This window comes from Puma concolor, chromosome D1 (genome assembly GCF_028749965.1).
Source record: "Puma concolor isolate L17-30 chromosome D1, mPumCon1.1.hap2, whole genome shotgun sequence".
In the NCBI taxonomy this organism is placed as follows: Eukaryota; Metazoa; Chordata; class Mammalia; order Carnivora; family Felidae; genus Puma; species Puma concolor.
In genome coordinates this window covers 115,268,033-115,292,776 of record NC_141676.1, presented here as the reverse complement: position 1 = coordinate 115,292,776, position 24,744 = coordinate 115,268,033, and the positions used below count along the sequence as shown (strand labels likewise).

General features: G+C 42.5%; 1 protein-coding gene across 2 annotated transcripts in view; it reads left to right on the top strand.

Annotated features, from left to right (window-relative positions):
• Positions 1 to 24,744, top strand: part of DYNC2H1 (dynein cytoplasmic 2 heavy chain 1) — a 341,612-nt gene that overhangs the window by 16,514 nt on the left and 300,354 nt on the right. For both annotated transcript variants that reach the window (XM_086679269.1, XM_086679270.1), the window contains exons 11-20: positions 90 to 265; positions 3,537 to 3,732; positions 8,251 to 8,346; positions 12,033 to 12,185; positions 13,056 to 13,154; positions 15,599 to 15,738; positions 15,821 to 16,049; positions 16,870 to 16,997; positions 22,556 to 22,671; positions 23,316 to 23,443. In XM_086679269.1, coding sequence (XP_086535395.1) covers positions 90 to 265; positions 3,537 to 3,732; positions 8,251 to 8,346; positions 12,033 to 12,185; positions 13,056 to 13,154; positions 15,599 to 15,738; positions 15,821 to 16,049; positions 16,870 to 16,997; positions 22,556 to 22,671; positions 23,316 to 23,443 — 1,461 coding nt within the window. The remainder of the gene's footprint in view (positions 1 to 89; positions 266 to 3,536; positions 3,733 to 8,250; positions 8,347 to 12,032; positions 12,186 to 13,055; positions 13,155 to 15,598; positions 15,739 to 15,820; positions 16,050 to 16,869; positions 16,998 to 22,555; positions 22,672 to 23,315; positions 23,444 to 24,744) is intronic.

The following is a 24,744-nucleotide window of genomic DNA, read 5'->3' as shown; positions in this document are numbered from 1 at the left end:
ACAGATTAGAGAATGTGGTTCCTTTTGTGCTAATCTTATAATAAGTATTAATACATTCTTGTAATATTCATGTAATTTGGCTTTTTAAGGTGGATGATACTCTCAAGATTGCAGAGGCTCTTTTATCTGACTTGTCAGGATTTCAATCTTTCCATCGAGCTGCCGAAGATCTGTTAGACCAGTTTAAACTGTATGAACAAGAACAATTTGATGATTGGTCCAGGGACATTCAGTCCGGTTTGTCTGATTCCAGATCCGGCTTGTGGTAAGTGTAACTACACTAAACAGTGAAATCTACACAAGGATCTTGTTTCTTATGTGAGTGATCTAAGTGACAGGATGCAATTAATGATCTCTCTTCTCTCCTTTCCCCAAACTTGCTGCTGCTCCTTAAAAAATTTTGTGTTAGTTTTTGATTTTCAGCTTTTAAGTCCTGACAGTTGGGGACTTGGGAGATTGAGTTAGTTGGCCACCCGCCTTGCTTCTTGGGTCTGTTTCTCAGACCTACAGATTCTGATTTTGGAATGAGGCTGTCCTTTCCCATGGTTCTTTGCTATCGATATTCATATATGTTTTTCTACCTTTTTTACATGAAGATTATTTACATGGACACACACACAAACACACCATTATCAGTTGTAAAATTTCATAATTTCAAACTCTTTGAGGTAGAGAGTATTTCTTTATGAAATACTCTTATGGCGCCTACCATAGGGTAAGGGTTTGGTCAACATTTATCGAGCTAGATTGAACCTAATTTAGTTGGCTAACCTAATTACTCTAATGGCTGTTTAAAATGGATGGTCTAGGGGTGCCTGGGTGGCTCAGTTTATACAGCATCCGACTTCAGCTCAGGTCATGATCTCACAGTCTGTGGTTTCGAGTCCTATGTTGGGCTCTATGCTGACAGGTCAGCCTGGAGCCTGCTTCAGATTCTGTGTCTCCCTCTCTCTCTGCCCCTCCCTTGCCCATGCTTTGTCTCTCTTTGTCTCAAAAATAAATAAAAACATTAAAATAAAATAAAAAGAAAAAATGTCCTGTTTAAAAAAAAAAAGTATGGTCTGGAAAAACCATTGTTTCTTTGTTCAGGTAAACTTTTCTTGGTGTACTATTATATTTTTAGAAACTAGTCATGTTTTAGTTTTTAGAATCTTGTTACTTTTCAAAAGTTAATTTTGTTCATAATATGAAATTCTGTGTATTTTCCCTATGCTGCTACAAAGAATATTTAGGTCCAAAGATGGTAGCTTCTTAGACTGAATGAATAATTTTCTTCCCCTTATCTTTCATTTTGATTGTGTTCTTCTCTTCAAAGAACCAGAAAGTACCAGGGCATAATGGTTATAACTGTGCCATGTAACTCTTTCCCTTCCTACTGAAACTTGAAATAGGAGAGATGCTGGGGAAAAAAGCTCTGTAGTCAAGTACATTTGGGCAATTTTCACACTTTCATCCGTGTAGTTCTAGTGGAGATCCTCTGTGTATAATAGCATGCCAGAGGATTGAGACTTTCTGGAAAGAAGTCTGTTCAACTTTGTTTATCCTGGTGTTTTCCATTTGCCGATGAAATACTCTGACTTCTGCTTTTTTTTCTGGGCAAATCCCATCACTGTTCCATAAAATCAGTGTGTTTTAGAATATATTTCAGGATATGCTGGTATATAGAAAGTAATTTTGAAGGTTAGTTGCAAATAAAGAAAGGCAGAGAAACTGACCATTAAAATCTTCTGACAGGCTTTACGTTATAGGAAAGTTGGGGCTGAATCATTATTCTAAGCCATTTTAAAGTATCTACCTTTTTTAACTTTTTTTTTTTTTTTAAGTTTATTTATTTTGGGAGAGAGTGTGCTCATGCACAAACTGGGGGTGGGGGGGACAGAGAGAGGGAGAGGGAGAGGGAAAGAGAGAATCACAAGCAGGCTCCACGCTGTCAGCACAGAGCCTGTCGTGGGACTCGATCCCACGAACCATGAGATCATGACCTGAGCTAAAACCAAGAGTCAGCTGCTTAATCAACTGAGTCACACAGGTGCCCCCAAAGTGTCTCCCTTTTATTATGCTTTATTATATGTGTTGTTACGTGGGTGGGATAGATTTGTTCTTTGCTTTTCAATAGCTTGCGTTTTAAGACCTACGTGTTTTCTAAATGATAAAAGTGATTCGAAGGAATAAGCATTATATAAACCTGATCCTGAAAGAGAGGTCATGAGAATAAAATACTTGTTGATCACTTTAGCTCCGTGTTGTCACAGTCCATGCTGACTTGAATGACCTGATTTAAAAGTAGCTGCTGTAGCCTTGAAAGAAACACAAAGGCCAGTCCTTAGGTAGAGAAACAAAGATCCAAGGAATGAAACATTTGAGTATCTCTACTCCTACCATTTTTATGTTCTTTGTCACTGATCCTTTTTTTTAAAATTTTTTTAATGTTTATTTCTGAGACAGAGACAGAGCATCAGTGGGGGAGGGGCAGAGAGAGAGGGATGCAGAATCTGAAGCAGGCTCCAGGCTCTGAGCTGTCAGCACAGAGCCCCATGTGGGGCTCGAACTCACAGACTGCAAGATCATGACCTGAGCCAAAGCTGGACTCTCAACCGACTGAGCCACCCAGGCGCCCTATCATTGATCCTTTAATGAAAGTATTAAAGGGCCAAGTAGGCTGACTCAAAAAAAAAAAAAAAAAAAAAATCTAAGGTACCCTTTAGAAGATGAATCAGCACCTTTTCTCTTTTTTTTAAATTTTTACATTTTTTTAATATTTATTTTATTTATTTTTTTTTTTTATATATTTTTTTTTTTTTTAATTTTTTTTTCAACGTTTATTTTTATTTTTGGGACAGAGAGAGACAGAGCATGAACGGGGGAGGGGCAGAGAGAGAGGGAGACACAGAATCCGAAACAGGCTCCAGGCTCTGAGCCATCAGCCCAGAGCCCGACGCGGGGCTCGAACTCACGGACCGCGAGATCGTGACCTGGCTGAAGTCGGACGCTTAACCGACTGCGCCACCCAGGCGCCCCTTTAATGTTTATTTTTGAAAGAGAAACAGAGAGAGAGCACTAACAGGGGAGGGGCAGAGAGAGAGGGAGCCACAGAATCTGAAGTAGGCTCCATGCTCTGAACTCTCAGAACAGAGCCCGATGCGGGGCTCAAACTCAGGAATGGTGAGATCATGACCTGAGCCGAAGTCGGTTGCTTAACTGACTGAACCCCCAGGTTCCCCCAAACCTTTTCTGTTTATGGTGAATATGATGTGAGTTTTGAGTCTTAGCTGAAGGCTAAGCAACTGATTTTTCTGACTTCAAAAAACTGCTTGAGTGAAATATTAATGTGATGGTGTAGTTTGGGTATTGCAGTTTATTACCAAGATCTGAATTGTGAGATACTATGTAGAAAAAAAGATTACTTGGAAACTGTGATTAAAATTTTTTTTTTTACTTTGAGTTAATTTTATATTTATAGAAAAGTTATAAACACTATTGTGTTTTTTATGTCAAGAGTGAGAACGTGAAACTTAAGAAGTTATTTTATTTTGTAGCATCGAGGCTAATAGTCGAATTATGGAATTGGATCCTAGTGATGGATCATTAAAGGTGCATTATTCAGATCGGTTGGTGATTCTCCTGAGAGAAGTTCGTCAGCTTTCTGCTCTTGGCTTTGTTATTCCTGCCAAAATACAGCAAGTTGCAAACATTGCACAGAAATTCTGCAAGCAAGCAATTATTCTTAAACAAGTATGGCATTACATTTTTGAATATATGACTGTTCTGAGTTCATTGCATTCAACTATTTTAAGGGCTTCATTTTCTACTTTTGTTATTTTTTAGGCTAATAGAATAGCACCAGTGAGTCTTGTGAAATTATGGTTTGCTAAATGACTACTTTACAAAATTTGCTTTTTAAGCCTATAGAGGAATTCATTAATTTGAAGTATTGATATTCATTCTAAAAACATTTGGAAAATTAGAATGTAATTTTTCTTTTTTTTTCCTTTTTCTTTCATGTTACATGCATGGATATTAAAGGACTTTCTAACCAAAGCGTCCTCTGTCCTCCGCTCACCTTCAGTAGGCAGGTTCTTAGAGATTTACAAGGCTGATGGACTAGTCTCTATTTTTGGTCATTTCCTGGGTCTATCTGTTCAGCACATTACCATCATATCATTTACCTGTTTATTTTTTTAATGTTTTTTAAAGTTTGTTTATTTATTTTGAGAAAGAGAGCGGGCACATGTTTGTTAGTGGCAGAAGCAGGCGGAGGGAGGGAGGGAGGGGGAGAGAGAGAGAGAGAAAGAAAGAAAGAGAGAAAGAGAAAGAGAAAGCCAAGTAGGCTGCACTGTCAGCGCAGAGCCCAGTGCGGGCTCAAACTCATGAACTATGAGGTCATGACCTGAGCCGAAATCAAGAGTCAGATGCTTCACCCATAGAGCCACCCAGGTGCCCCACATTTCCCTGTTTAAAGCCAACTATTACCCCTCGTTGTGTGTCTCTTTAGCACAGTCCTCAGGCCCTTGTTAATCATGCTCTAACTGACCTGACTGGCTGTGGCCTTCACTGCCTGGACTCTTCCCTTCAGGTTGTGCCCTATGCTTCAATCACACGAGACCCGGTTCTCCTCTGAACATGTCTCCATGCATGGATACCTGTTCCTTCTTAGTAGAAAACTCAGAGTCATCCCTAATTCCCCACTCAGAAATCTCTTTGTTTTGTCTTCCTTTGGGTGATTCATCCTTACTCCGTATGCAGTATGCACATCGGTCTTGAACGTTTTTCTGTAGTATTGGATGTGTTTTGTCTTTTCGCTCATGTAATTAACAGATCTTAGAGGTCAGGAATGGTATCTTAGAGACAAGAATAGTATCTTAGAGGCAGGAGTGGTATCTTTGAGGCAGGAGTGTTATCTTAGAGGCAGGAGTGGTGTCTTAGTGGTCAGGAACAGTATGTTAGTGGTCAGGAACAATATATTAGAGGCAAGAGCAGTATCCTGCATGTCTTGCTCTCCATCTGTTCTTTGAGCGAGGATCCACTGAGCACCTGTACTGCTGTGCACAGTGTAGCGAGGGTGTGAGATGAATACGCGGCTGCTGGATTCTGGCACATGGTTTCTCGGCCTCAGCACTGTTAACATTTTGCACCACTTCTTTTCTGTGGGGGCGTCCTGTGCATTTTAGTAGCCTCTCTGGCCGGTAGCACCTGCCTAGTACTGACATTCAAAGGTGTCTCCTGACGTTGCCAAGTGTCCCCTTGGGTGCAAATCAACCATGGTTGCGAACCACTGGTCTAGAGGGAGAGAGCGAAATAAATAATGAATCCTCATAAATATGAGGCCTTCTGGTAGATACCTTTTTTATGTTATTTCAGTTAACTCCCCGTTTTTCACATAACTGATTGGGGATCCGATTCATAACATAGTTTTTCTGATGCCACGTAGCTAGTAAGTGATGAAGCTGGGATTTGATACCAAAGGTGGCTCCAAAGCCCATATTTATTCCATTAAGTTTATGTACTGATGACAGATAAGTGAAAACTTGATAAAACAGGTATTGGGGTACCTGGGAGGCTCAGTCAGTTGAGCATCCAACTTCGACTCAGGTCATGATCTCGTGGTTCGTGGGTTCGAGCCCTGTGTTGGGCTCTGTGCTGACTGTGGAGGCTGGATCCTGCTTCAGATTCTGGGGTATCGCTCTCTCTGCTCCTCCCCCAGTCATGCTCTGTCTCTCTCTCTCTCTCTCTCTCTCTCTCAAAAGTAAATAAACATTAAAAAAATAGGTAATACATTACGAGCACTCTATTAAAGATTTTGTAAAGTCCCAGGAAAGCATAGAGGTGGCAATTTTCAGTTATTTCCTGGGTAGGGGTAGAGGCAGTATCAGATAAATCCTTATGGAGGAATGCTGTTTGGTGTGAGCCTGGAGGGGTATGTGGGCTCTCTCAGGAGCACGAGGGTGGGGTGGGTGAGTGTTACACAGAGGGGCTGCGTCTTCGAAAGCAGAGAGGCTTGCTCACTCTCGTATACTGTGTATTTAGTGCGCGACACAGGAGCTCCAAGGATGAGTGTGGTCGTGTAGCATCGGCATTTCCCCTGGGGAGATCTGTTTACGCGTACCTTCACTTCTGAGCAAGAATTCAGCCGGAGCAGGGAGTGGGAAGTGGGAGTTGGTTAGAGAGTAGCTCAGCCAGATTGCTGTAATTCTGTGTATTCTTTTGCTTCTAGTGTTCTGGAATAGGCTTTTTCTTGGACCGCGACTGTGGTGTAGAATAAATACCCTGGATATCCTCCACCAAATACAGCCTATTTTTATATCTACTAGTGGCAGGAAGCAGACCATCTATAAAATTAGGAAATATTTTTTAAGAATGTACTCTGGGCCAAGTGTATTGTGAGGTGCTGGGGATACAGACATGAAAAGACCATCGTTTTCAATTCCTTCGACTTACTCCATGGTGTCCACTTGATCTGCTTCCCTGAACCTCTCTTTTTCCCCCAACAGAGTTGACGGTTGCTCTTTCGTTCATCAGTGTACCTTGTGGGTATCTCTGGTTTTTGATTCCTTGATTGAAGAAATAATTACCAAGTGCCTACTATTTGCTAGATGCTGTTCTTGAAGCAGGTGTTGTAATTTGGGAGCTAGTGTAGTGCTAAGTACTGTGAAGCAAAAGAAAAAACGATTGGAGCAGAGACTGCCGTGTTATGCAGAGTGGCCAGGGTAGGCCTTGAAAGGTGATAATTTGGGAAGAGATACGACTTCAAGTGACACAGAACCTTGCAGGTGTCTGGAGGAAAGCTGTTGGGTGCGGGACGTTCACACGTGGCTCCTGAGGGAGACTCCCCTGGACGTCACAGGAGCAGCAAGGAGCCCAGCGTGGCCGCCCTGCAGTGAGGCTCTGTGGTGGGGCAGCTTATGTAAAAAGTATGTTCTGGGAGAGCGGCATGGCTTGGGGATTTGGGTTTTATTCGACAGCGTATTGGGAAGCCAGTGGAAGGTTTTAGGTGAGAGTGTTGGGATTTGGGATTTTATTCTCACATGCAGTGGGGGAGTCATCGGGAGTTTTGGTGTAGCAAATAGAATAGTGTGATTTATCTTTAGGAAGGACCACTCTGGCTTCTTTGAATGCTTTGAACAGACACTAGGAAGCCACCGCTGGAGACAGACCAGTTTGGAGACGGCCACACTGGTCTTGTCGAGCAACGGGGGTGCTCACCCTCCTTGGGGTTGGTGGACGTGGGTGACATGGCTGCCTGTAACGTATGTTGTAAAAGTGTAGGCAGTAGACAAATTCATGATTTCACTCGTGTGCTTTAAGAAACAAAACTGACGAACATATGGGAAGGGAGGGAAAAAGAGAAGAAAACAAACCACAAGAGACTTTTTTTTTAAGTTTATTTATTTCAAAAGAGAGAAAGGGAGTGTGTTGGTGTGTGGGGGAGGGACTGAGAGAGAGACAGACAGACAGACAGACAGACAGAATCCCAAGCAAGTCTTGCTGTCAGCATAGAGTCCGATGCAGGACTCTATCCCACAACCTGTGAGTTGAGATAATACCTGAGCTGAAGTCAGACTCTCAACGGACTGAGAGACCAGGCATCCTGTCTACGAGAGAGTCCTAAGTACAGACAATACCCTGAGGGCTGCTGGAGAGGGGGAGGGGGGGAGGATGAGTTACCTGGTGATGAGCCCCAGGGGTTGTAGGTGAGAGCTGAATCACTGAATTCTCTCAAAACCAATACTGCTCAGTATGTTACTAACTAGAATTTGAATAAAAAATAAATAAAAATCAAACAAAAAGTATAGTCAGTAGACTTCATTGATGTGGGATGTAAAAGAAAAGTAAAGGACAACTCAAGGATCTCTTGGTCTGAGAAGTGGATTAATTGTTAAATGCTGACAAAGGAACACGTTTGCAGAGTTGCAGGAGTGAAGAGTTCAGTTTTTAGCATTTGATATGCTTTACTGGTTTCTTCCATATTTCCCCTGAGACTGTGAACTTCTTGGTCCCAGGGACTGGGTTTTCTAGTCTTTGTTTAATCAGCCCCTGGGACGGGACTTGGCACATTGTGGGAACTCAGCAAGGAGTGACTGCGTATGTTAACATGGGCATCAGTGCTGTATTACAGATGAAAAGCTGCTTCTTGTTAAATCTTACGATGAGAAGCATTGATGTTTCCGTTCAAACAAGTAAAAATGAAAACAGGTGAAAAATTAAGTGTCTTAGTTATTAATAATTGTTGCTAATTGTACTTTTACTTTGTAGGTGGCACATTTTTACAATTCCATCGATCAACAAATGATTCAAAGTCAGAGACCAATGATGTTACAATCCGCATTAGCATTTGAACAGATAATTAAGGTAAATGGACTTTCTGTGTTATAATAATTAGATTTTACTTGTGAGGTGTTTCTTGTTTCTTAGTTTTTTAGTGTACCCTTCAGCTTAATATTGAGCTAAGTTTTTGTTCTCCAGTGACTTCCTTCACTCTTAACAAGTAACACTTGTAGATTTAAGTGGTTGTAGTGTTTCACATATTCAGGTGCTGAGTTTGATCCAGTGAATTAATACATGTAGTATACAACTTGTGTGCTATTATATTTACTTATTCACTGAATTGTGAGGTCTTTTTTTTTTTTTTTTTTTAAAGTTTATTTTTCATGGGCACCTGGGTGGCTCAGTCGGTTAAGCGTTGACTTCAGCTGAGGTCATGATCTCGTGGTTTGTGAGTTGGAGCCCCATGTCCGGCTCCGTGCTGACAGCTCAGAGCCTGGAGTCTGCTTGGGATTCTGTATCTCCCTTGCTTTCTGTCCCTCCCCCGTTTGCACTCTTGTCTCTCTCAAAAATAAATAACATTAAAAAGAATTTTATTTTTGAGAGAGACAGAGACAAAGTGTGAGTGGGGGAGGGGCAGAGAGAGAAAGGGAGACACAGAATCCCAAGCAGGCTCCCAGCTCTGAGATGTCAGCACAGAGCCTTATGCGGGGCTGGAACCCATGCGACCGTGAGATCATGACCTGAGCTGAGATCAAGAGTCAGATGCTTAACTGACTGAGCCACCCAGGCGCCCCTGAATTGTGAGGTCCTTATATACCAGTCTTTAATGCTTTTCTGTCGTCTCCTGATTTTATACTTTGAGATTTATTTGGCTTTTTTTTTATCTGTGCTTGTTTAAATATCCATGCGTATGGCATTAGGAAAACCTACACTAGTTTTCAAACTATCCTATTACTATGTGACTTGTAGCTTTTTGAAACCTATAATTTTAGTCTTAACAGACATAAAATATTTAAAGATTAAGTAGAAGAGGAATATACCCTTTTCTTATTGTTTTATGTGCAAGTGGATCAGTGGTTGTGATTTTCCTCAAGACTGCGCCCAGTTTCTGTGCTTTTGTAGGAGGACTGCTAGGTCATGGTGTAGCTGTACTCACGGCCAATCTCCTTATGGTCTCCTGCAGCAGGAGGTGCAGAGCAGAGTCCCTACAGGGAAGGGCCCGGAACGAAGGTTGGGCAAACGGGGCGCTGGCTGTCAGGAACCCCTCCCTGTGGACCCACACAGGGCGTCCTCCACCTGCCCCCGCACCCCCGCCCTGCTCCCCATCACAAGTTGTAATACATGTGATGTTTTCTCACCGGGAAGACCATTAGAGACTCTGTACCTGGGCACTTTTGGGGGACTCGTCCTGGAGGTATCTTCTGCCTGATAATGTACCAAACTTCCAGATGCCCAGAAGGAGATCAAGTGTTGAGTATAAACTGTGTGGTTGAGCTACCATGAGCTGTCTTACAAGTTAGGGTGGTGGGGGACCTCCAAGATCCACGTGTGCAGGTGCCAGGGCCTCGTCAGGGTCAGGGTCAGGATGTTAAATAGGCCTTTAAGGGATGGCAGTCAGATCTACTACATTAACTTTGTTCTGCTCACTAGTTCTCAGGCCTACAATTTACAACAAGTCCTATAATTCATATTACAGATTTTTAAATTTTTAAAATTTTTTTAATGAAAAATTTTTTATTGCGAAAGCTCCAAACTTTATAATGCAAAGTTTAAAAAACACAGGTAAACAACAGGAAAAAAGGTGTTTTAAAACGGTATCACCAAGAGATGGCCATTGTTAGCAGTCTGGAGTATATCCTTTAAATTTTTTTTTCTGTGCCTGTTTACAAGTGTACTTTTGAAAATGGGAAATATTTTATTATTTTTTTACCCCTTTTTACCGAATAGATAATGTTTAATTGCACACCTTTAGGACTTTTTCTTCTCTAATAAATATACTCAAAGAAATATTTGTTGATATTTCTATGAGAAATTGGGTTGTGAGAAGTACATCATTATATTAGCATATGTTAAATGAGACCGAATAGTAGAGAAGAAACCAAGATGGAAGGAGCAAGAACGCCAAGGTTCTTTCTAATCCTCTGGCCACTCGCTGTCTCCGAGGGCAGGGACTCTGACTTACTTACCTTCATGACCTGTAGCAGTGCGACAGTGGGTCATGTGTGGTGGTTGCTCATTCATGCTTTCTAGGCTGTTGCATGGAGTGCTCTGTTGGATTGAATACGATTGCGTTTCATCCATTCAGTGGCTGTATGGAGGGTCTGCTGTATTCTGGACGTGAGTGATCCCCTGCCTTGCCAGGCAGCACGTCAAGGACGTGTAGAAACCTGGCTGCTGTTGGGCACTTTCTCCCCTCCATCCTTACATATTTGTCCTGACTGTGGAGTACTGTCTGTGTGCACACAGCACCAGGCACATGGGGTTTTGATTTTTGCTTCAGTCATCAGGTAGGATTTAAGAAATTCACAAGAAGGACAGTTTGTTTTGTATTGACATTTCCCTAACCCCAGAGTTTTCCTTTGCTTTTGAGGTCCTTACCGAGAGAATTGGCTTTAGCCATGTCTTACGAGCAGCTTTGCAACGGATTCTCTTGTCTTTTCCTGTGTCCCGCAATGTTTGTATTCCCCCCTTTACCGAAGGATATTGTTACCAGGAATGAAAGTCACAGTTGACAGATCTGTTAGCACTTTCAGAATCTTCTACTTCCTCCTGGCTGTCATGGTCTTAGCTTTTGAGTTTGCGGTCCTTTCTGAGTAGCGTTTCTCTGTGACGGAATGAAGCGTAGTGATTCCCGAGTGAGTGTGTGTGCTCCACACTCCGCTGGGCCCCGCAGGAACCGTCCTGGACTTGCTCGGCTTCCCGTGAGGGAGTGGGAGTTGAGTGCCCCGTTCAGGGCACTGACACCTTCCCTTGAGGGTGGTCCCGGCCTGTGCTGCCCCTAAGCAGGGTATGAGCCTGGCCCCTTCTCGAGCCCCGTTCACGTGGCTGGGAGGGAGCACTGGGCTGACCTGCCTGCCCGGGGGTGGGCAGCTCGTTGTTCAGCCAGCCTTCCCTTGGCCAGGACTTGAACACTCCTGGCCTTTGATTGGTGGATGGAGGGTCAGCCCCCTGTTTGGTTCTGCTCAGGCTGCAGAGCTGTGGCACTTCTGTTGGTGTTTGGCCAGAGGAGGGTGGGTATCGCTGAAGGTTCCCTTGGACCACAGTGTTCCCAGTCCTTTGGCCAGAGGGAGCCGGCTTCTTCCGGAGCTTGTGGTGTGTTCCTGGAGGTGGCTCCTGGTGGGAGGCGTGTCCATCGCCCTGTCCTGCACATATGGAGACGGTGAGGAAGCGTGCATGTGTCTCTCCTCAGCTCTCCAGGCCTCAAGGTCGTCTGCTGCCTTCCACCTGTCATTCCTGTGTGTGTGTGTGTGTGTGTGTGTGTGTGTGTGTGTGTGTGTGTGTGCGCGCGCGCGCGCGTGTGTGTGAGGGAGAGAGAGAGAGAGAGGTCAATCTAGCTCATCTAGGGCTGTTTCACTCTAAGAGAGGAAACTTGGGAGGGAGGGAGCTATTCATTTTGCCACATTGCCTTATTGTTTATAAAATGGAATCATTACTCTATGCGTCCTCATTGCAGATAGTGTTAGGAATAACTGTACTGAAGATGGACAGTGTGAAATCTTGTGGAAAAAAGAAATGCATTGTATCGCTAAATGGCATATGTTGTACCTTAGAATTCAAAAGCAGGAAGTGGGGGAAAGTCACAGATTACTTGGGATAATCCTAAAGAATTAGAAGCCTACATCCAGAAGCTCCAAAATGCTGCCCAACGACTTGCCACTGAAAATAGAAAACTGAGAAAATGGCACACTACATTTTGTGAAAAGGTAGGTTTTATTTGTACAATTAGATAATCTATGAAAAGTATTATTAAAATGGTAATTGGGATGTAATTTTATTCTTTTTAAATTAAAAAAAAAGTTAAGTTTATTTATTTTTGAGAGAGGGACAGAGCAGGGCAGGGGCAGAGAGAGAGAGTGAGAGAGAGAGAGAGAGAGAGAGAGAGAGAGAGAATGAATATCCCAAGCAGGCTCTGCACTGTCAGCACAGAGCCCGATGTGGGTGGGACTCGAACTCAGAAACTGTGAGATCATGACCTGGACTGAAATCAAGAGTTGGATGCTTAGTTGACTGAACCCCCCCAGGCACCGTGTGTTATAATTTGAAATAGTTTTTACTTATTTGAAAGTCTAATTATTTAACAGACTTACGGTTGCCAAAATAGTACAGAGTTCACACTTATTGACTTCCTCTGTTGTTAACAACTTGATTAACCATACTACATTTATGATAACTAGGCAATAGGCGGGTTTTGAATTTTACAGCTTTTCCACTGATGTCTTTTTGCATTTGGTCGTTGAGTCTCTGTAGTCTCCTCCTCCTTCTGAGACTTTCCTTGCTTGTCATCACCTTGATACTCGTTACAGAATCGGTCATTTTTTTGTAGAAAGTGTCTCAATGTGGTTTGTATGAAGCTCTCTCATTCTTAGATCACGGTGATGCGGTTCTGACAGAAATACCGCAGCAGCGATGTTTGCCTTTGTCGGGGTATCAATCAGTTATTTCTATGTCTTACTATCGGTTGAATTAATCTCGATCACTCGGTTGAGGTGGTTGGTATCTGTCAGGTTTTCCTACCGAAAAGTTACTGCTTTTCCAGGGTTACTTTGCGACTGCTGTGCTTTAATTTTTAACAGGTCGTCTTTCTCATGAACATTGATCTGCTTCGGCAGCAGCAGCGTTGGAAAGATGGATTACAAGAACTGAGAACTGGCTTAGCGAGCGTAGAAGCCCAGGTAATTATGTTTTCCTTGGTGTCTACTCTTCGGGTGTGATCTTTTCAGAAGGTAAATATAGGAGTTGAGGACGAGTTCATAAAGGTTATCTGTAAATCTTTACTAAGAAATTTCTAATAAATGTAGAGTTCTACCGAATTGTATATAAAGACCACAAATTAGCAATGCATTTACATTTAAAAATATAAAAATAAGTTTTCATTTATCTTTTGGAACGTCCAGTTTCTCAGTTCAGACTTAGTAGTTTCTTTGGCTTGGTGCTTAAACGTTACCATTGTTTAGTTTTCTTTTAGCTGGTGGAGACATGTGTAGAAGAACATGAAGCGAAGTTGGGCAGAAGCCCAGTAATTGAAATAACCGTTTCAGAGTGTTTTCCTTTTTTTGGGGTAAAATTCCATTTCTATACACATTTTGATAAATTATGATATTTATGTAAGTGTAATGCGCAGAGCCTCCTGCCCGGTCTGTGGTAGGGGGTTTTAGCTGAGGATGAATTACGTGTCTTATCTGTTTACATGTAGTTTTCAGTTCTTAAATTAAAAAAAAAATTTTTTTAATGTTTGTTTATTTTTGAGAGAGAGAGAGACAGAGTGTGAGTTTGGGAGGGGCAGAGAGAGAGGGAGACACAGAATCCGAAGCAGTCTCCAGGCTCTGAGCTGTCAGCACAGAGCCCAATGTGGGGTCGAACTCATGAACCATGAGATCATGACCTGAGCTGAAGTCGGATGCTTAACCGACTGAGCCACCCGGTGCCCTGAGATTTTTTTTTCAATTCTTTTTAAGTTTATTTCTTTTTTTCTTTTGAGAAAGAGGGAGCATGTGCGCGCACACACAGGGGTGGAGGGTGGCAGGCAGAGACAGCCGGAGAGGGAGAATCCCAAGCAGGCTCTGTGCCGCCAGCACAGAGCCTGATCCAGGCCTTAAACTCGTGATCCCCGAGATCATGAGCTGAGCTGAAAGCAAGAGTCAGACACTTAGCCGACTGAGCCACCTGGGAGCTCCCAATTCTTAGATCTTGAAGAAAAAACAAGTGTCAGCATTAATGTATTTATGGTTATATGGAAGCACAAAGAGCGTAAACTGTCTTGAGCATCTTCATATTTTTCAGTTGATTATTTTTTAAAAATGTGCGGTGGATTATTTAGGGGGTGAAGAAGGAAGAGAAGAGCTGCACTTGATGGGGGTTTTAGAAAGAGGTCTAAGAAGTTGATCAAATAAACCACTGACTTTTTTTTAGCGCCATAGTATAAAACTCATATATAACATCCACTTAACGTTAATTTGATATTTTAAGTTTTGCCGGTCTTTTTGTGGACTATTTAAAAGCATGAAGCTTGGAAATTTTTATATTTGACTTCATATAAACTGTCCTACTACAGGTAGCAGTGAAGGAGTTGCATGTTTTAAGATGTTAAAAATGGGTTGTTTTTTTTTGTTTTTTGCTCATAATTTCACTATATACGATATAAATGCTTTAAATGAAGACCCCATTTGTCGTAGAATCTAAGTCTTAAGTTCTCTCTTGTGGAGCAAGAGAGTGGGACGCAGGATTAAAGCGAGAGATGACTAATGTCCAGAAAAGACAAGAGCCCCAAATAAGGGCCCTTGCTCTGCTTTTATTAGCATCAGAAGGCTTACAAACATGGCAATGGACGCGCACAAAGGGACAATGAATCTGTGAACATTAACTTGTGGATATGAGGGAAAGGGGGTCTTGAAGACATTCGGGGTTAGGGGTTTGGATTAATACACAACAACGTTGGGGCACCGGGCAGCCTGGCGGAAGGTTGTTTACAGAGGGCAGGAGGCAGCACCTTTGTTTGTCTTAGCCTAGGGGACGAGGCAGGTAGGACACGTGACCTCAGGGTTGCCAAGGCACCTTTCTTTTGTTGTTGTTTTTTTTAATATGAAATGTATTATCAAATTGGTTTCCATACAACACCCAGTGCTCGTCCCAACAGGTGCCCTCCTCAATACCTATCACTGCAAATGCACCTTTCTTTTGTTAATCATCTCCGCTCTGGGCAGCTTCACTGCCCCACAGGGTCTATAGCCCAATTTACCTGTTTACCTAACTTCAGCCTTCCCTCCTGTGAAAGCAGCTTTCTGCTCTAGTACTAAATGGGTGGGGGGGGGGGGGGTGTTTTTGCCCTGAATGCCTAATCTTGTTTACCTCATATACCTTTGTATTGGGGGCCTTTGTCCCCTCTCTCTATTCTGGGGGCCTTTGCCCCCCCTCTCTATTCTGGGGGACTTGGCCCCCCTTCTCTGTCTTTATTTGCCCAATCTTGTTGTTGTAAACTTGGATGAGAGCATCCCATGGCCTTGTAATTCTCTGTGCCTTGTTAACCCGTGGGTGCAGGCCCAAGGAGTTCCGAAGCTTATTCCCCACATCCATTCTGTCACCTGGTTTTCAAATAAAAAACGTGACTCTAACCTATCAGGGGTTCCAGGCCGGTGACATGCGTGCGTGGAAGCAGCACTGGAATCACCAGCTGTACAAAGCCCTCGAACACCAGTATCAGATGGGCCTGGAGGCACTTAATGAGAACCTGCCAGAAATAAGCATAGACCTAGTGTACAAGTAAGCTTTCTTACAGCCCCTTTCATTTTCAAACCATGTTTTTCCAGTAATTCATATGTTAAAGCTATTTCTTTGTTTTCAGACAGGGACGGTTACAATTCAGGCCTCCTCTTGAAGAAATCCGGGCTAAATATTACAGAGAAATGAAGAGGTTCATCGGCATTCCTAATCAGTTTAGGGGAGTGGGTGAGGCCGGAGATGAGTCTATTTTTTCTGTTATGATTGATAGAAATGCAAATGGATTTTTGACTATTTTCAGCAAAGCAGAAGATCTGTTTAGGAGACTATCAGCTGTTTTACACCAACATGAGGTATGGAACTTGTAATTGTCTGTTATTCTGTTATAACGTTTCATCTGATTGGTTGAATGAGTATTAAGTGTACTGATCTACGGTTTATCTTATGTGGCATAATGTAAAAGTACGGCAAGATGGGGAGCCAGTGTGAGGATTCCTGTACAACCCAGATTTACACCACAGATGAGAACCAAGATTTTTTTGTCTTTGACTTTTTGAAGACTGAGAAACTAGTTGCATCAGCTTGGGATGTGACAAGATTCTGTTGTGTCAATTTTAACTCCTCTTGGGAAACTATCTCCTTTCATTCAGTCTTTGAATCGACTGGCCCTTGGAGTGAGGTCTCAGATGTAGTGAGGTGGAGAGGATTTCACTTCCTCCTCGTGTTGGAGTGAACCTTGGCTGCTCAATGGGGAGAGACCCCAGCTGTGTCCCTCGTCCTTCCTTTCGCTCCCAAGACGCGTGACTGGGACGTCAGCCGGTCTCCCAGTTGCCACCGGGTGCTGCTTCTGACTGTCGGGTTTCTAGGACTGATTGAATGTGCATACATTCAAATTTGTAGCCTTGGCTTTGCCAAATGATTCTGTATTTGGATACATCAAATTTGAGAAGAGAATCTGAGAAAAGGGTTTTGTGGTCTTTTAAAAAAAGTTTGATGATCACTTACTTTTATATGTTAAATAGTTTTTTTAGGCTCTACAGTAATGGTTATATTTGAGTACTTAAATTGAAATTTACCTGAATACCTTAAATCTGTACCTTTTTATCAGTGGGCCCTAATATTTTATATGTTAATAAATTCTGTTTCTTTAATATGTTTTCCATTCTTTAATAGGAATGGATCGTAATTGGACAAGTTGATATGGAAGCTCTAGTGGAAAAACATCTCTCTACAGTCCAAGATTGGGAGAAAAATTTCAAAGCACTGAAAATAAAAGGGAAAGAAGTAGAACGACTTCCGAGGTATGAGAAGTTAAGAGTCGAGTTTCGGTCCCATTCAGTAAGAGGGAAAGAAGTAGGGCGGCCTCCGGGGCCTGAGAAGTTAGAGTTTCTGTCACGTTCCAGTGTTGTCATGACATGGTGAGGGTGCTCGTCAGTAGTGGCCTCGTGTCAGTCACCTTCTGCCTCCCGTAAAGCTTGGCCTTGGCTCTTGGGTATCGTCTGCGTCGGGTGCCGAGACGAAGGTATTTTTCTTCTGGAGGTTCTGCCGGCTGGGACCTAACTGGGGGGAGTCGATCGGGGCCTGAGGATGTGACATTTGACATACACAGGCATGGGCTACGAGCGCTAAGACTCGCCCGTGAGAATGTGCTCCGGGATATCAAGCCAATGCCGTTGGACTCTGGCTTTGTACTGCTCTGCCTCCTTTCGGGATACCGTGGCAGTCACACAGCCTGGTGTTGCATCGACATAGGGCCCGAGACGTGGTGGAGACCCTCTGAGGGGCGTGTCATAACCCAGCTACTTGAGAACGGAGTCCCCCTCCTACCTGAAATTCTCACCACTGGAACCACTCTTGGTAGGAAGCTCTATGACAGGCCTGTTTAACTGTGCATGTATTTCCTCTAAAGGATAAGACCACTTGTGTTAATCTCCTTGCTCATTCTCTCAACAAATATTGGGTGAGCGTGGATAATATGCAGAGCTTGTCCCGTGGGAGGATAAAGATGAGGAAGAGAGGACCTCACGTTGCTTCCTGTCTGCCGGTGCAGTGACACATGACTCAGTACTCACAGGGGTTAAGGGAGTGGGCTCTGGGGGCAGATGGCTTGTCCCAGCTGCGTGACCGCGACTGCCATTTACACCCCGTGAGCCTCGATTTCCTCAGCTTTCCAATAGTTAATACAGAGGTGCCTGGGTGGCTCAGTCGGCTGAGCATCCGAGTCTTGGTTTCGGCTCGAGTCACGATCTCCCGGTTCATGGGAGCCCCGTGTTGGGCTCTGCGCTGACAGTGTGGCGCCTGCTTGGGATTCTGTCTCTCCCTCTCTGCCCTCCCCTGCTTGTGCCCGCTCACTCTCTCTCAAAATAAAAAAAAATAGTTAAGACAACTGTAATATTGATCACACGGTGTTTTGAGGATTAAATGAGTAATTTGAACACAAAGTACTGGTATGGGTGACATTCGCAGTGTCTGTTACTTACTGTTAATTGTTATTAATACCAGATAGAATAGTGTGTCTCATTTTAGAGATTGAACTAAGGGCTGGGGAAGTGTATACAGCATGGTGGTGACATCCCATCCTTTCTGGGCAAAACTGGGGAAAGTTTCATTCAGATAGAAATCCTTGAACTGGAATTTTGACAGGAAAAGCGAGAACTGGAGGTTGCACCAGGGCGTCTCAGGAGAGGGGTTTGTATGCTGAAAATAAGTTGGTTAATTGAGAATTTGATGAATTAGCGTTTTATTAGGGGCTAGAGGGCCTGTTCCTGGAGAGGGGTAATGAAGGTACAGATTTGGGAGAGTTTTACGTTCCTATTGGGCAATTTGGATTTTATTCATATCAGAGTGGTTAGCTCTTGATTTCTCGTCCAAAAGGTGTCAGTACCTGCACATTAGGGGTGTTAGTCTGGAACGAGAGAGTTGTATGGTGCGAGAAAGAGACCATGGAGGAAGGGAGCTTAGTCTGTCATCACCCAGAAAACCAGCAGTAATTAATTGAATTAAGTTGTTGGTACTCCAAATGGGGAAGAGGAAATATTATGAAATATGAAACAGTATGAGGTATTAAGAGGTCTTAATTTTGGAGGAAGATGAGGGATGAGGAACAGAAAAGAGACAAATGTCCTGTGGGTTTGAGGTCAGAGGAGTTAGATGATGATATACCATTAATGTTGGTTGGAGGTAGGGAAGAGAGTGCTTTTGTAATGTTTGGGTACAAGGTTTCTCTTCTCTATTGGATACGGTCTTTGGTTTTTTTGTTTTTTTAATTTTGTTGTTGTTGAGAGAATGAGAGTGGCAGTAGGGGAGAGGGGCAGAGGGAGAGACAGAATCCCAAGCAGCCTCCACGTGGAGGCTCCATAATTTGGGGGTAGCCTATCTAGGGCTATCCCATTTTATTTGTGGCTGAAGGGAGCCTCATTTTCTTTCTTTCTTTTTTTTTTTTATATTTTAGATAGGCTTTATTCTAAATATTTTTTTTTCAATATATGAAATTTATTGTCAAATTGGTTTCCATACAACACCCAGTGCTCATCCCAACAGGTGCCCTCCTCAATACCCATCTCCCACCCTCCCCTCCCTCCCACCCCCCATCAACCCTCAGTTTGTTCTCAGTTTTTTAAGAGTCTCTTATGCTTTGGCTCTCTCCCACTCTAACCTCTTTTTTTTTTTTTTTTCCTTCCCCTACCCCATGGGTTTCTGTTAAGTTTCTCAGGATCCACATAGGAGTGAAAACATATGGTATCTGTCTTTCTCCGTATGGCTTATTTCACTTAGCATCACACTCTCCAGTTCCGTCCACGCTGCTACAAAGGGCCATATTTCGTTTTTTCTCATTGCCCTGTAGTACTCCATTGTGTATATAAACCACAATTTCTTTATCCATTCATCAGTTGATGGACATTTAGGCGCTTTCCATAATTTGGCTATTGTCGAGAGTGCTGCTATAAACATTGGGGTACAAGTGCCCCTATGCATCAGCACTCCTGTATCCCTTGGGTAAATTCCTAGCAGTGCTATTGCTGGGTCATAGGGTAGGTCTATTTTTAATTTTCTGAGGAACCTCCACACTGTTTTCCAGAGCGGCTGCACCAATTTGCATTCCCACCAACAGTGCAAGAGGGTTCCCATTTCTCCACATCCTCTCCAGCATCTATAGTCTCCTGATTTGTTCATTTTGGCCACTCTGACTGGCGTGAGGTGATATCTGAGTGTGGTTTTGATTTGTATTTCCCTGATAAGGAGCAACGTTGAGCATCTTTTCATGTGCCTGTTGGCCATCCGCATGTCTTCTTTAGAGAAGTGTCTATTCATGTTTTCTGCCCATTTCTTCACTGGGTTATTTGTTTTTCGGGTGTGGAGTTTGGTGAGCTCTTTATAGGTTTTGGATACTAGCCCTTTGTCCAATATATCATTTGCAAATATCTTTTCCCATTCCGTTGGTTGCCTTTTAGTTTTGTTGGTTGTTTCCTTTGCTGTGCAGAAGCTTTTTATCTTCATAAGGTCCCAGTAATTCATTTTTGCTTTTAATTCCCTTGCCTTTGGGGATGTGTCGAGTAAGAGATTGCTACGGCTGAGGTCAGAGATGAGGTCTTTTCCTGCTTTCTCCTCTAGGGTTTGGATGGTTTCCTGTCTCACATTCAGGTCCTTTATCCATTTTGAGTTTATTTTTGTGAATGGTGTGAGAAAGTGGTCTAGTTTCAACCTTCTGCATGTTGCTGTCCAGTTCTCCCAGCACCATTTGTTAAAGAGACTGTCTTTTTTCCATTGGATGTTCTTTCCTGCTTTGTCAAAGATGAGTTGGCCATACGTTTGTGGGTCTAGTTCTGGGGCTTCTATTCTATTCCATTGGTCTATGTGTCTGTTTTTGTGCCAGGGAGCCTCATTTTCATGCTACCAGTATTTTCAAGTGAAAGGGGAATGTTGGTCTGTCCCCAGGATTTTATAGTCGGTGAGTAAAACTCTGCTGTAATCAGACCATGTGGTGATGCTAATTCATTAGCAAAATATGGCATAATTATTTTAGTGTTTATTAAAAGCATCTGTTTAAAAATTTTTTTAATATTTTGTTTTTTGGTTTTTTTTGAGAGAGCATGAGCATGAGCAGGGGAGGGGCAGAGAGAAAGGGAAAGAGAGGGAATCCCAAGCAGGCTGTGTGTCAGCGCAGAGCCTGATGCAGGGCTCAATCCCACTGAGTCACTTGAGTGACTGACTGACTGAGCCTTCCAGGTGCCCTTAAAATAATGTATCTTTATCAAATATTAGAAATCTCGACATTTTATATGTCAGAATTTCAAAAATTGTATAAAATTTCATGTTTAAGTAAATTGGTATGTCGTACTGGTTAAGAACTGGAGTTAGGGGCGCCTGGGTGGCGCAGTCGGTTAAGCGTCCGACTTCAGCCAGGTCACGATCTCGCGGTCCGTGAGTTCGAGCCCCGCGTCGGGCTCTGGGCTGATGGCTTGGAGCCTGGAGCCTGTTTCCGATTCTGTGTCTCCCTCTCTCTCTGCCCCTCCCCTGTTCATGCTCTGTCTCTCTCTCTCCCAAAAATAAATAAACGTTGAAAAAAAAAAAATTTAAAAAAAAAAAGAACTGGAGTTAAAACCACTCTAGTCAGTGGGTGATTGAGAATAAATAAATCTTTAAGAGAATAAGATTTTTATAGTAAAAGTGAGTATTTAACTCTAGAATTTACTTTGTAAAATGTCACCTGGATCTGTGTTTCCAAAAGGATTAGTAGCTTTTTAAATGATCTTTGTGACCATAATTTCCAGGCTTTTTAAAAATTTTGTGAATTTAAGATAAATATGAGATTTTTTCTGATGAGCAAGTCTGGTGCAACGTTTGCTTAGAATATGACAATTTGCATTAAGGATATTGTGCAAAGAATTAATATTCTTAACAATATATGCCTTTTTTTCTGAGTTAAAACAATGTTTCATAAATTTTTTAGAGTGTGGGAACTCTTCTTAATGTTTCATGTTATGGACATATTAGTACATTACTGAAAAATTTGGATCCTACTATATCCTGGTATTTTTATTTAACACTAATCTTTAGTATTTTGTCCTGTTATTAGCCCTCAAAAATGTGATTTTTTAATTGTGTGGATATATCATAAGCCATTTTTGTATTCAAATTATTCCTAATTTTTCACTATTATAATTAATGCTTTGAAGCAGATACTTGTATATAAAATATCGGCATCTGCTCTGAAAATTTCCTTGGGATAAATTCTCAAGGTGAAGTTAGTTAAGACAAGTGGCCTGGTGTTCATGGCTCACTTGCTCCCCGTGAAAGCCGCATGGTCTTCTGCTCTGATCCGAATTTCTGAGAGTTCTCTTTGCCCACACAACTGAAGACATGAATTAGCAATTCATTACATTTTTGTTAATTTGATAGGTAGAAAATGATGGCGTGTTGTTGTCTTAGTGCCTTAACAGTCTCTATTTGCCTTCTGTCTTTTCTGTCCCTTGTTACTGTTGTTTGTACTTAGCAGAATAGCGAATTTCTGTAATAAATATTTAAATAAGTACATTAAATGCTGTGACAGATACAGGGCTTGTAAATGTTTACGTATATTCATGTTGACACTCTAGGAGTTTTTAATGTGCTGTCCTTTTAAAAAAACTGATACACTGGGTGATAAAAAACTTTAGTATTGTGACACAATCATTGTTTCATGAAAACTTCTTGATAGTACGGGGAAAACATTTTACTAAATGAAATCTGAATGTGCTTAGAGATTACAATAATACTTTTTGAGTTATTTTGAAATGTATTATATAAAATCATTATAATGAGGTTCTTTCCCTCTAATAAGTCTTTCTCATGTCGAAATCTGTCATTTGGCATTTTTCAGTGCGGTCAAGGTAGATTGTTTAAATATTAATTGTAACCCCGTGAAGACTGTGATTGATGATCTCATCCAGAAGTTATTTGATACGCTTGTTCTTTCTTTGAAGAAGTGCATCCAGGGTAAAGACGCTTTTTGATTTTCATTTTAACTTAATGTTATATACAAAGGCATGTACTTTGATAGTTATGAAATGTGAATCCCAGTGATTAAAATCGACCAAGCTGGAAAGTATCATGAAATGAAATGTGCTTCAAATGGCAATTTTCATAACGTGGGAAAGCCCATGCCCAACTGTTAAGAGTCTAAAAGTGGAGGCGGTTTTGCTGTTTACAATATGCGCCAGTATCAGTTTGGTGCCTGTAGTACTGAGGAAGGTAGGCGGTTCTGCCATCATGTATTTCTTCTCATCTTTTCAGTTACTAAGATTTTCCAAAATTCTGCACTGTGTCTTTTTCCATGAAACTGGGATGCTTTAGCATATTAGCTAAAGGATGGGAAAGGTTACCAATTTTGAATGAAATATACTAAGAATGAGTACATTTTAACTTTGTCAAAATTTTGAGGTATAACATAAAACAACTAAACTTGTATGGTGCATTTCTTTGCTTATTCTGTATTTTAAAATTCTGTCGTGTGAGCAAATAATAATTTAAGATTTAACGTATGCCATATGGTGAGTACTTCCAATGCTCTTTGATTTTAAAATGATGCAGCGAAATATTTTTAGTGATAATAACATTCTATGTCACTGTTACCTGTTCAGCTCACTTACATGAAATTGATGCATTTGTAACCGAGGCTATGGACGTCTTAACAGTTATGCCCCAGTCTGTGGAAGAGATTGGCGATGCAAATTTGCAATACAGTAGGCTCCAACAGCGGAAACCAGAGGTGAGCATCGCCAAGTAAAGTTATCGATTGATTTTTATTGGACTGGAATGTTTCAATCAGGTAACTTTATGTGACCGTTGAGAAACATCATATAATTTCAGTATTGTAAGGAAGTCCACATAATCTGGCTTAATCGCTGAGTTCATGGTTGGACTCTGGTGCTATGTTGGTGCAGTGAAACAGTCTGAGTAAGAGTTAATATTCAGGAGTAGGTACAGTCTGCTAGGATGTGGCACATCTGAGTCAGACTAAAGTTAGTAATTCATGCTGTTCCCTCCGGGGTTGTAACCTGAAGGGTGCGGTTTGAGCTGAGTTAGGAATACACACGATCACACACGTACACACACACTTGCATATGGAGTTATTATATTATGGATGGTTTTAACTAAGTTTAGAAGCAGCAAAAGACATAACTCAAATCACAAGAGAAACTTTGATGTGTCCTTCCTGCGTCATAGACTTCATATGATAAAGCTCACTGAGAGGTGAAATCGTATGCTTTTGTGGCGCGTTCCACAGCGAGGGTTAGAGAGGAGTAAATGTGTGTCCGAGCTGCTGGGCTTGGGCCCCTGGAAAGCTGATGGTAGCATTTCCTGGGAATGTGGGTGGCTGGAGGGGGAAGGTGTCTGGAGACTGGAAGTGGTGGGGGGGTTGGGACGTCAGTTGGAAGTTGAGTGAGGAATAGGGACTTCAGAGTGGAGACTATGTTTATTAATTGGATATAAATTTAAAAGTCATCTCTATGGGGCGCCTGGGTGGCGCAGTCGGTTAAGCGTCCGACTTCAGCCAGGTCACGATCTCGCGGTCCGTGGGTTCGAGCCCCGCGTCGGGCTCTGGGCTGATGGCTCAGAGCCTGGAGCCTGTTTCCGATTCTGTGTCTCCCTCTCTCTCTGTCCCTCCCCCGTTCATGCTCTGTCTCTCTCTGTCCCAAAAATAAATAAATGTTGAAAAAAATAAAAATAAAAAAAAAAGTCATCTCTCCATGCATGAACTGTGAAGCCAGGGGATTGGATGAGACCATGTGGTTGATGGCGGACCATGGAGGGTGCAGAGCAGGGTAGGACATCCCAGCATTTACTGTGGGGATGTCAGAGGAGATGGCAGAGGACCCTGTGAGTGAAGCGAGAGGAGAGACAGAAAAGGTACCCTCGTAGAAACTAGGAGGAGAAACAGAGACGCTGTGCTGTTCCGCCCGCGAGGCGGGAAGTGGCAGTGGTGGTAGGAAGAGTCCCTGTCACTCAAGCCACAGTCAGGGGCCTGGGGCCGACCCGTGGGTGCGGGGGAGTCACGCTGCCGGGTTT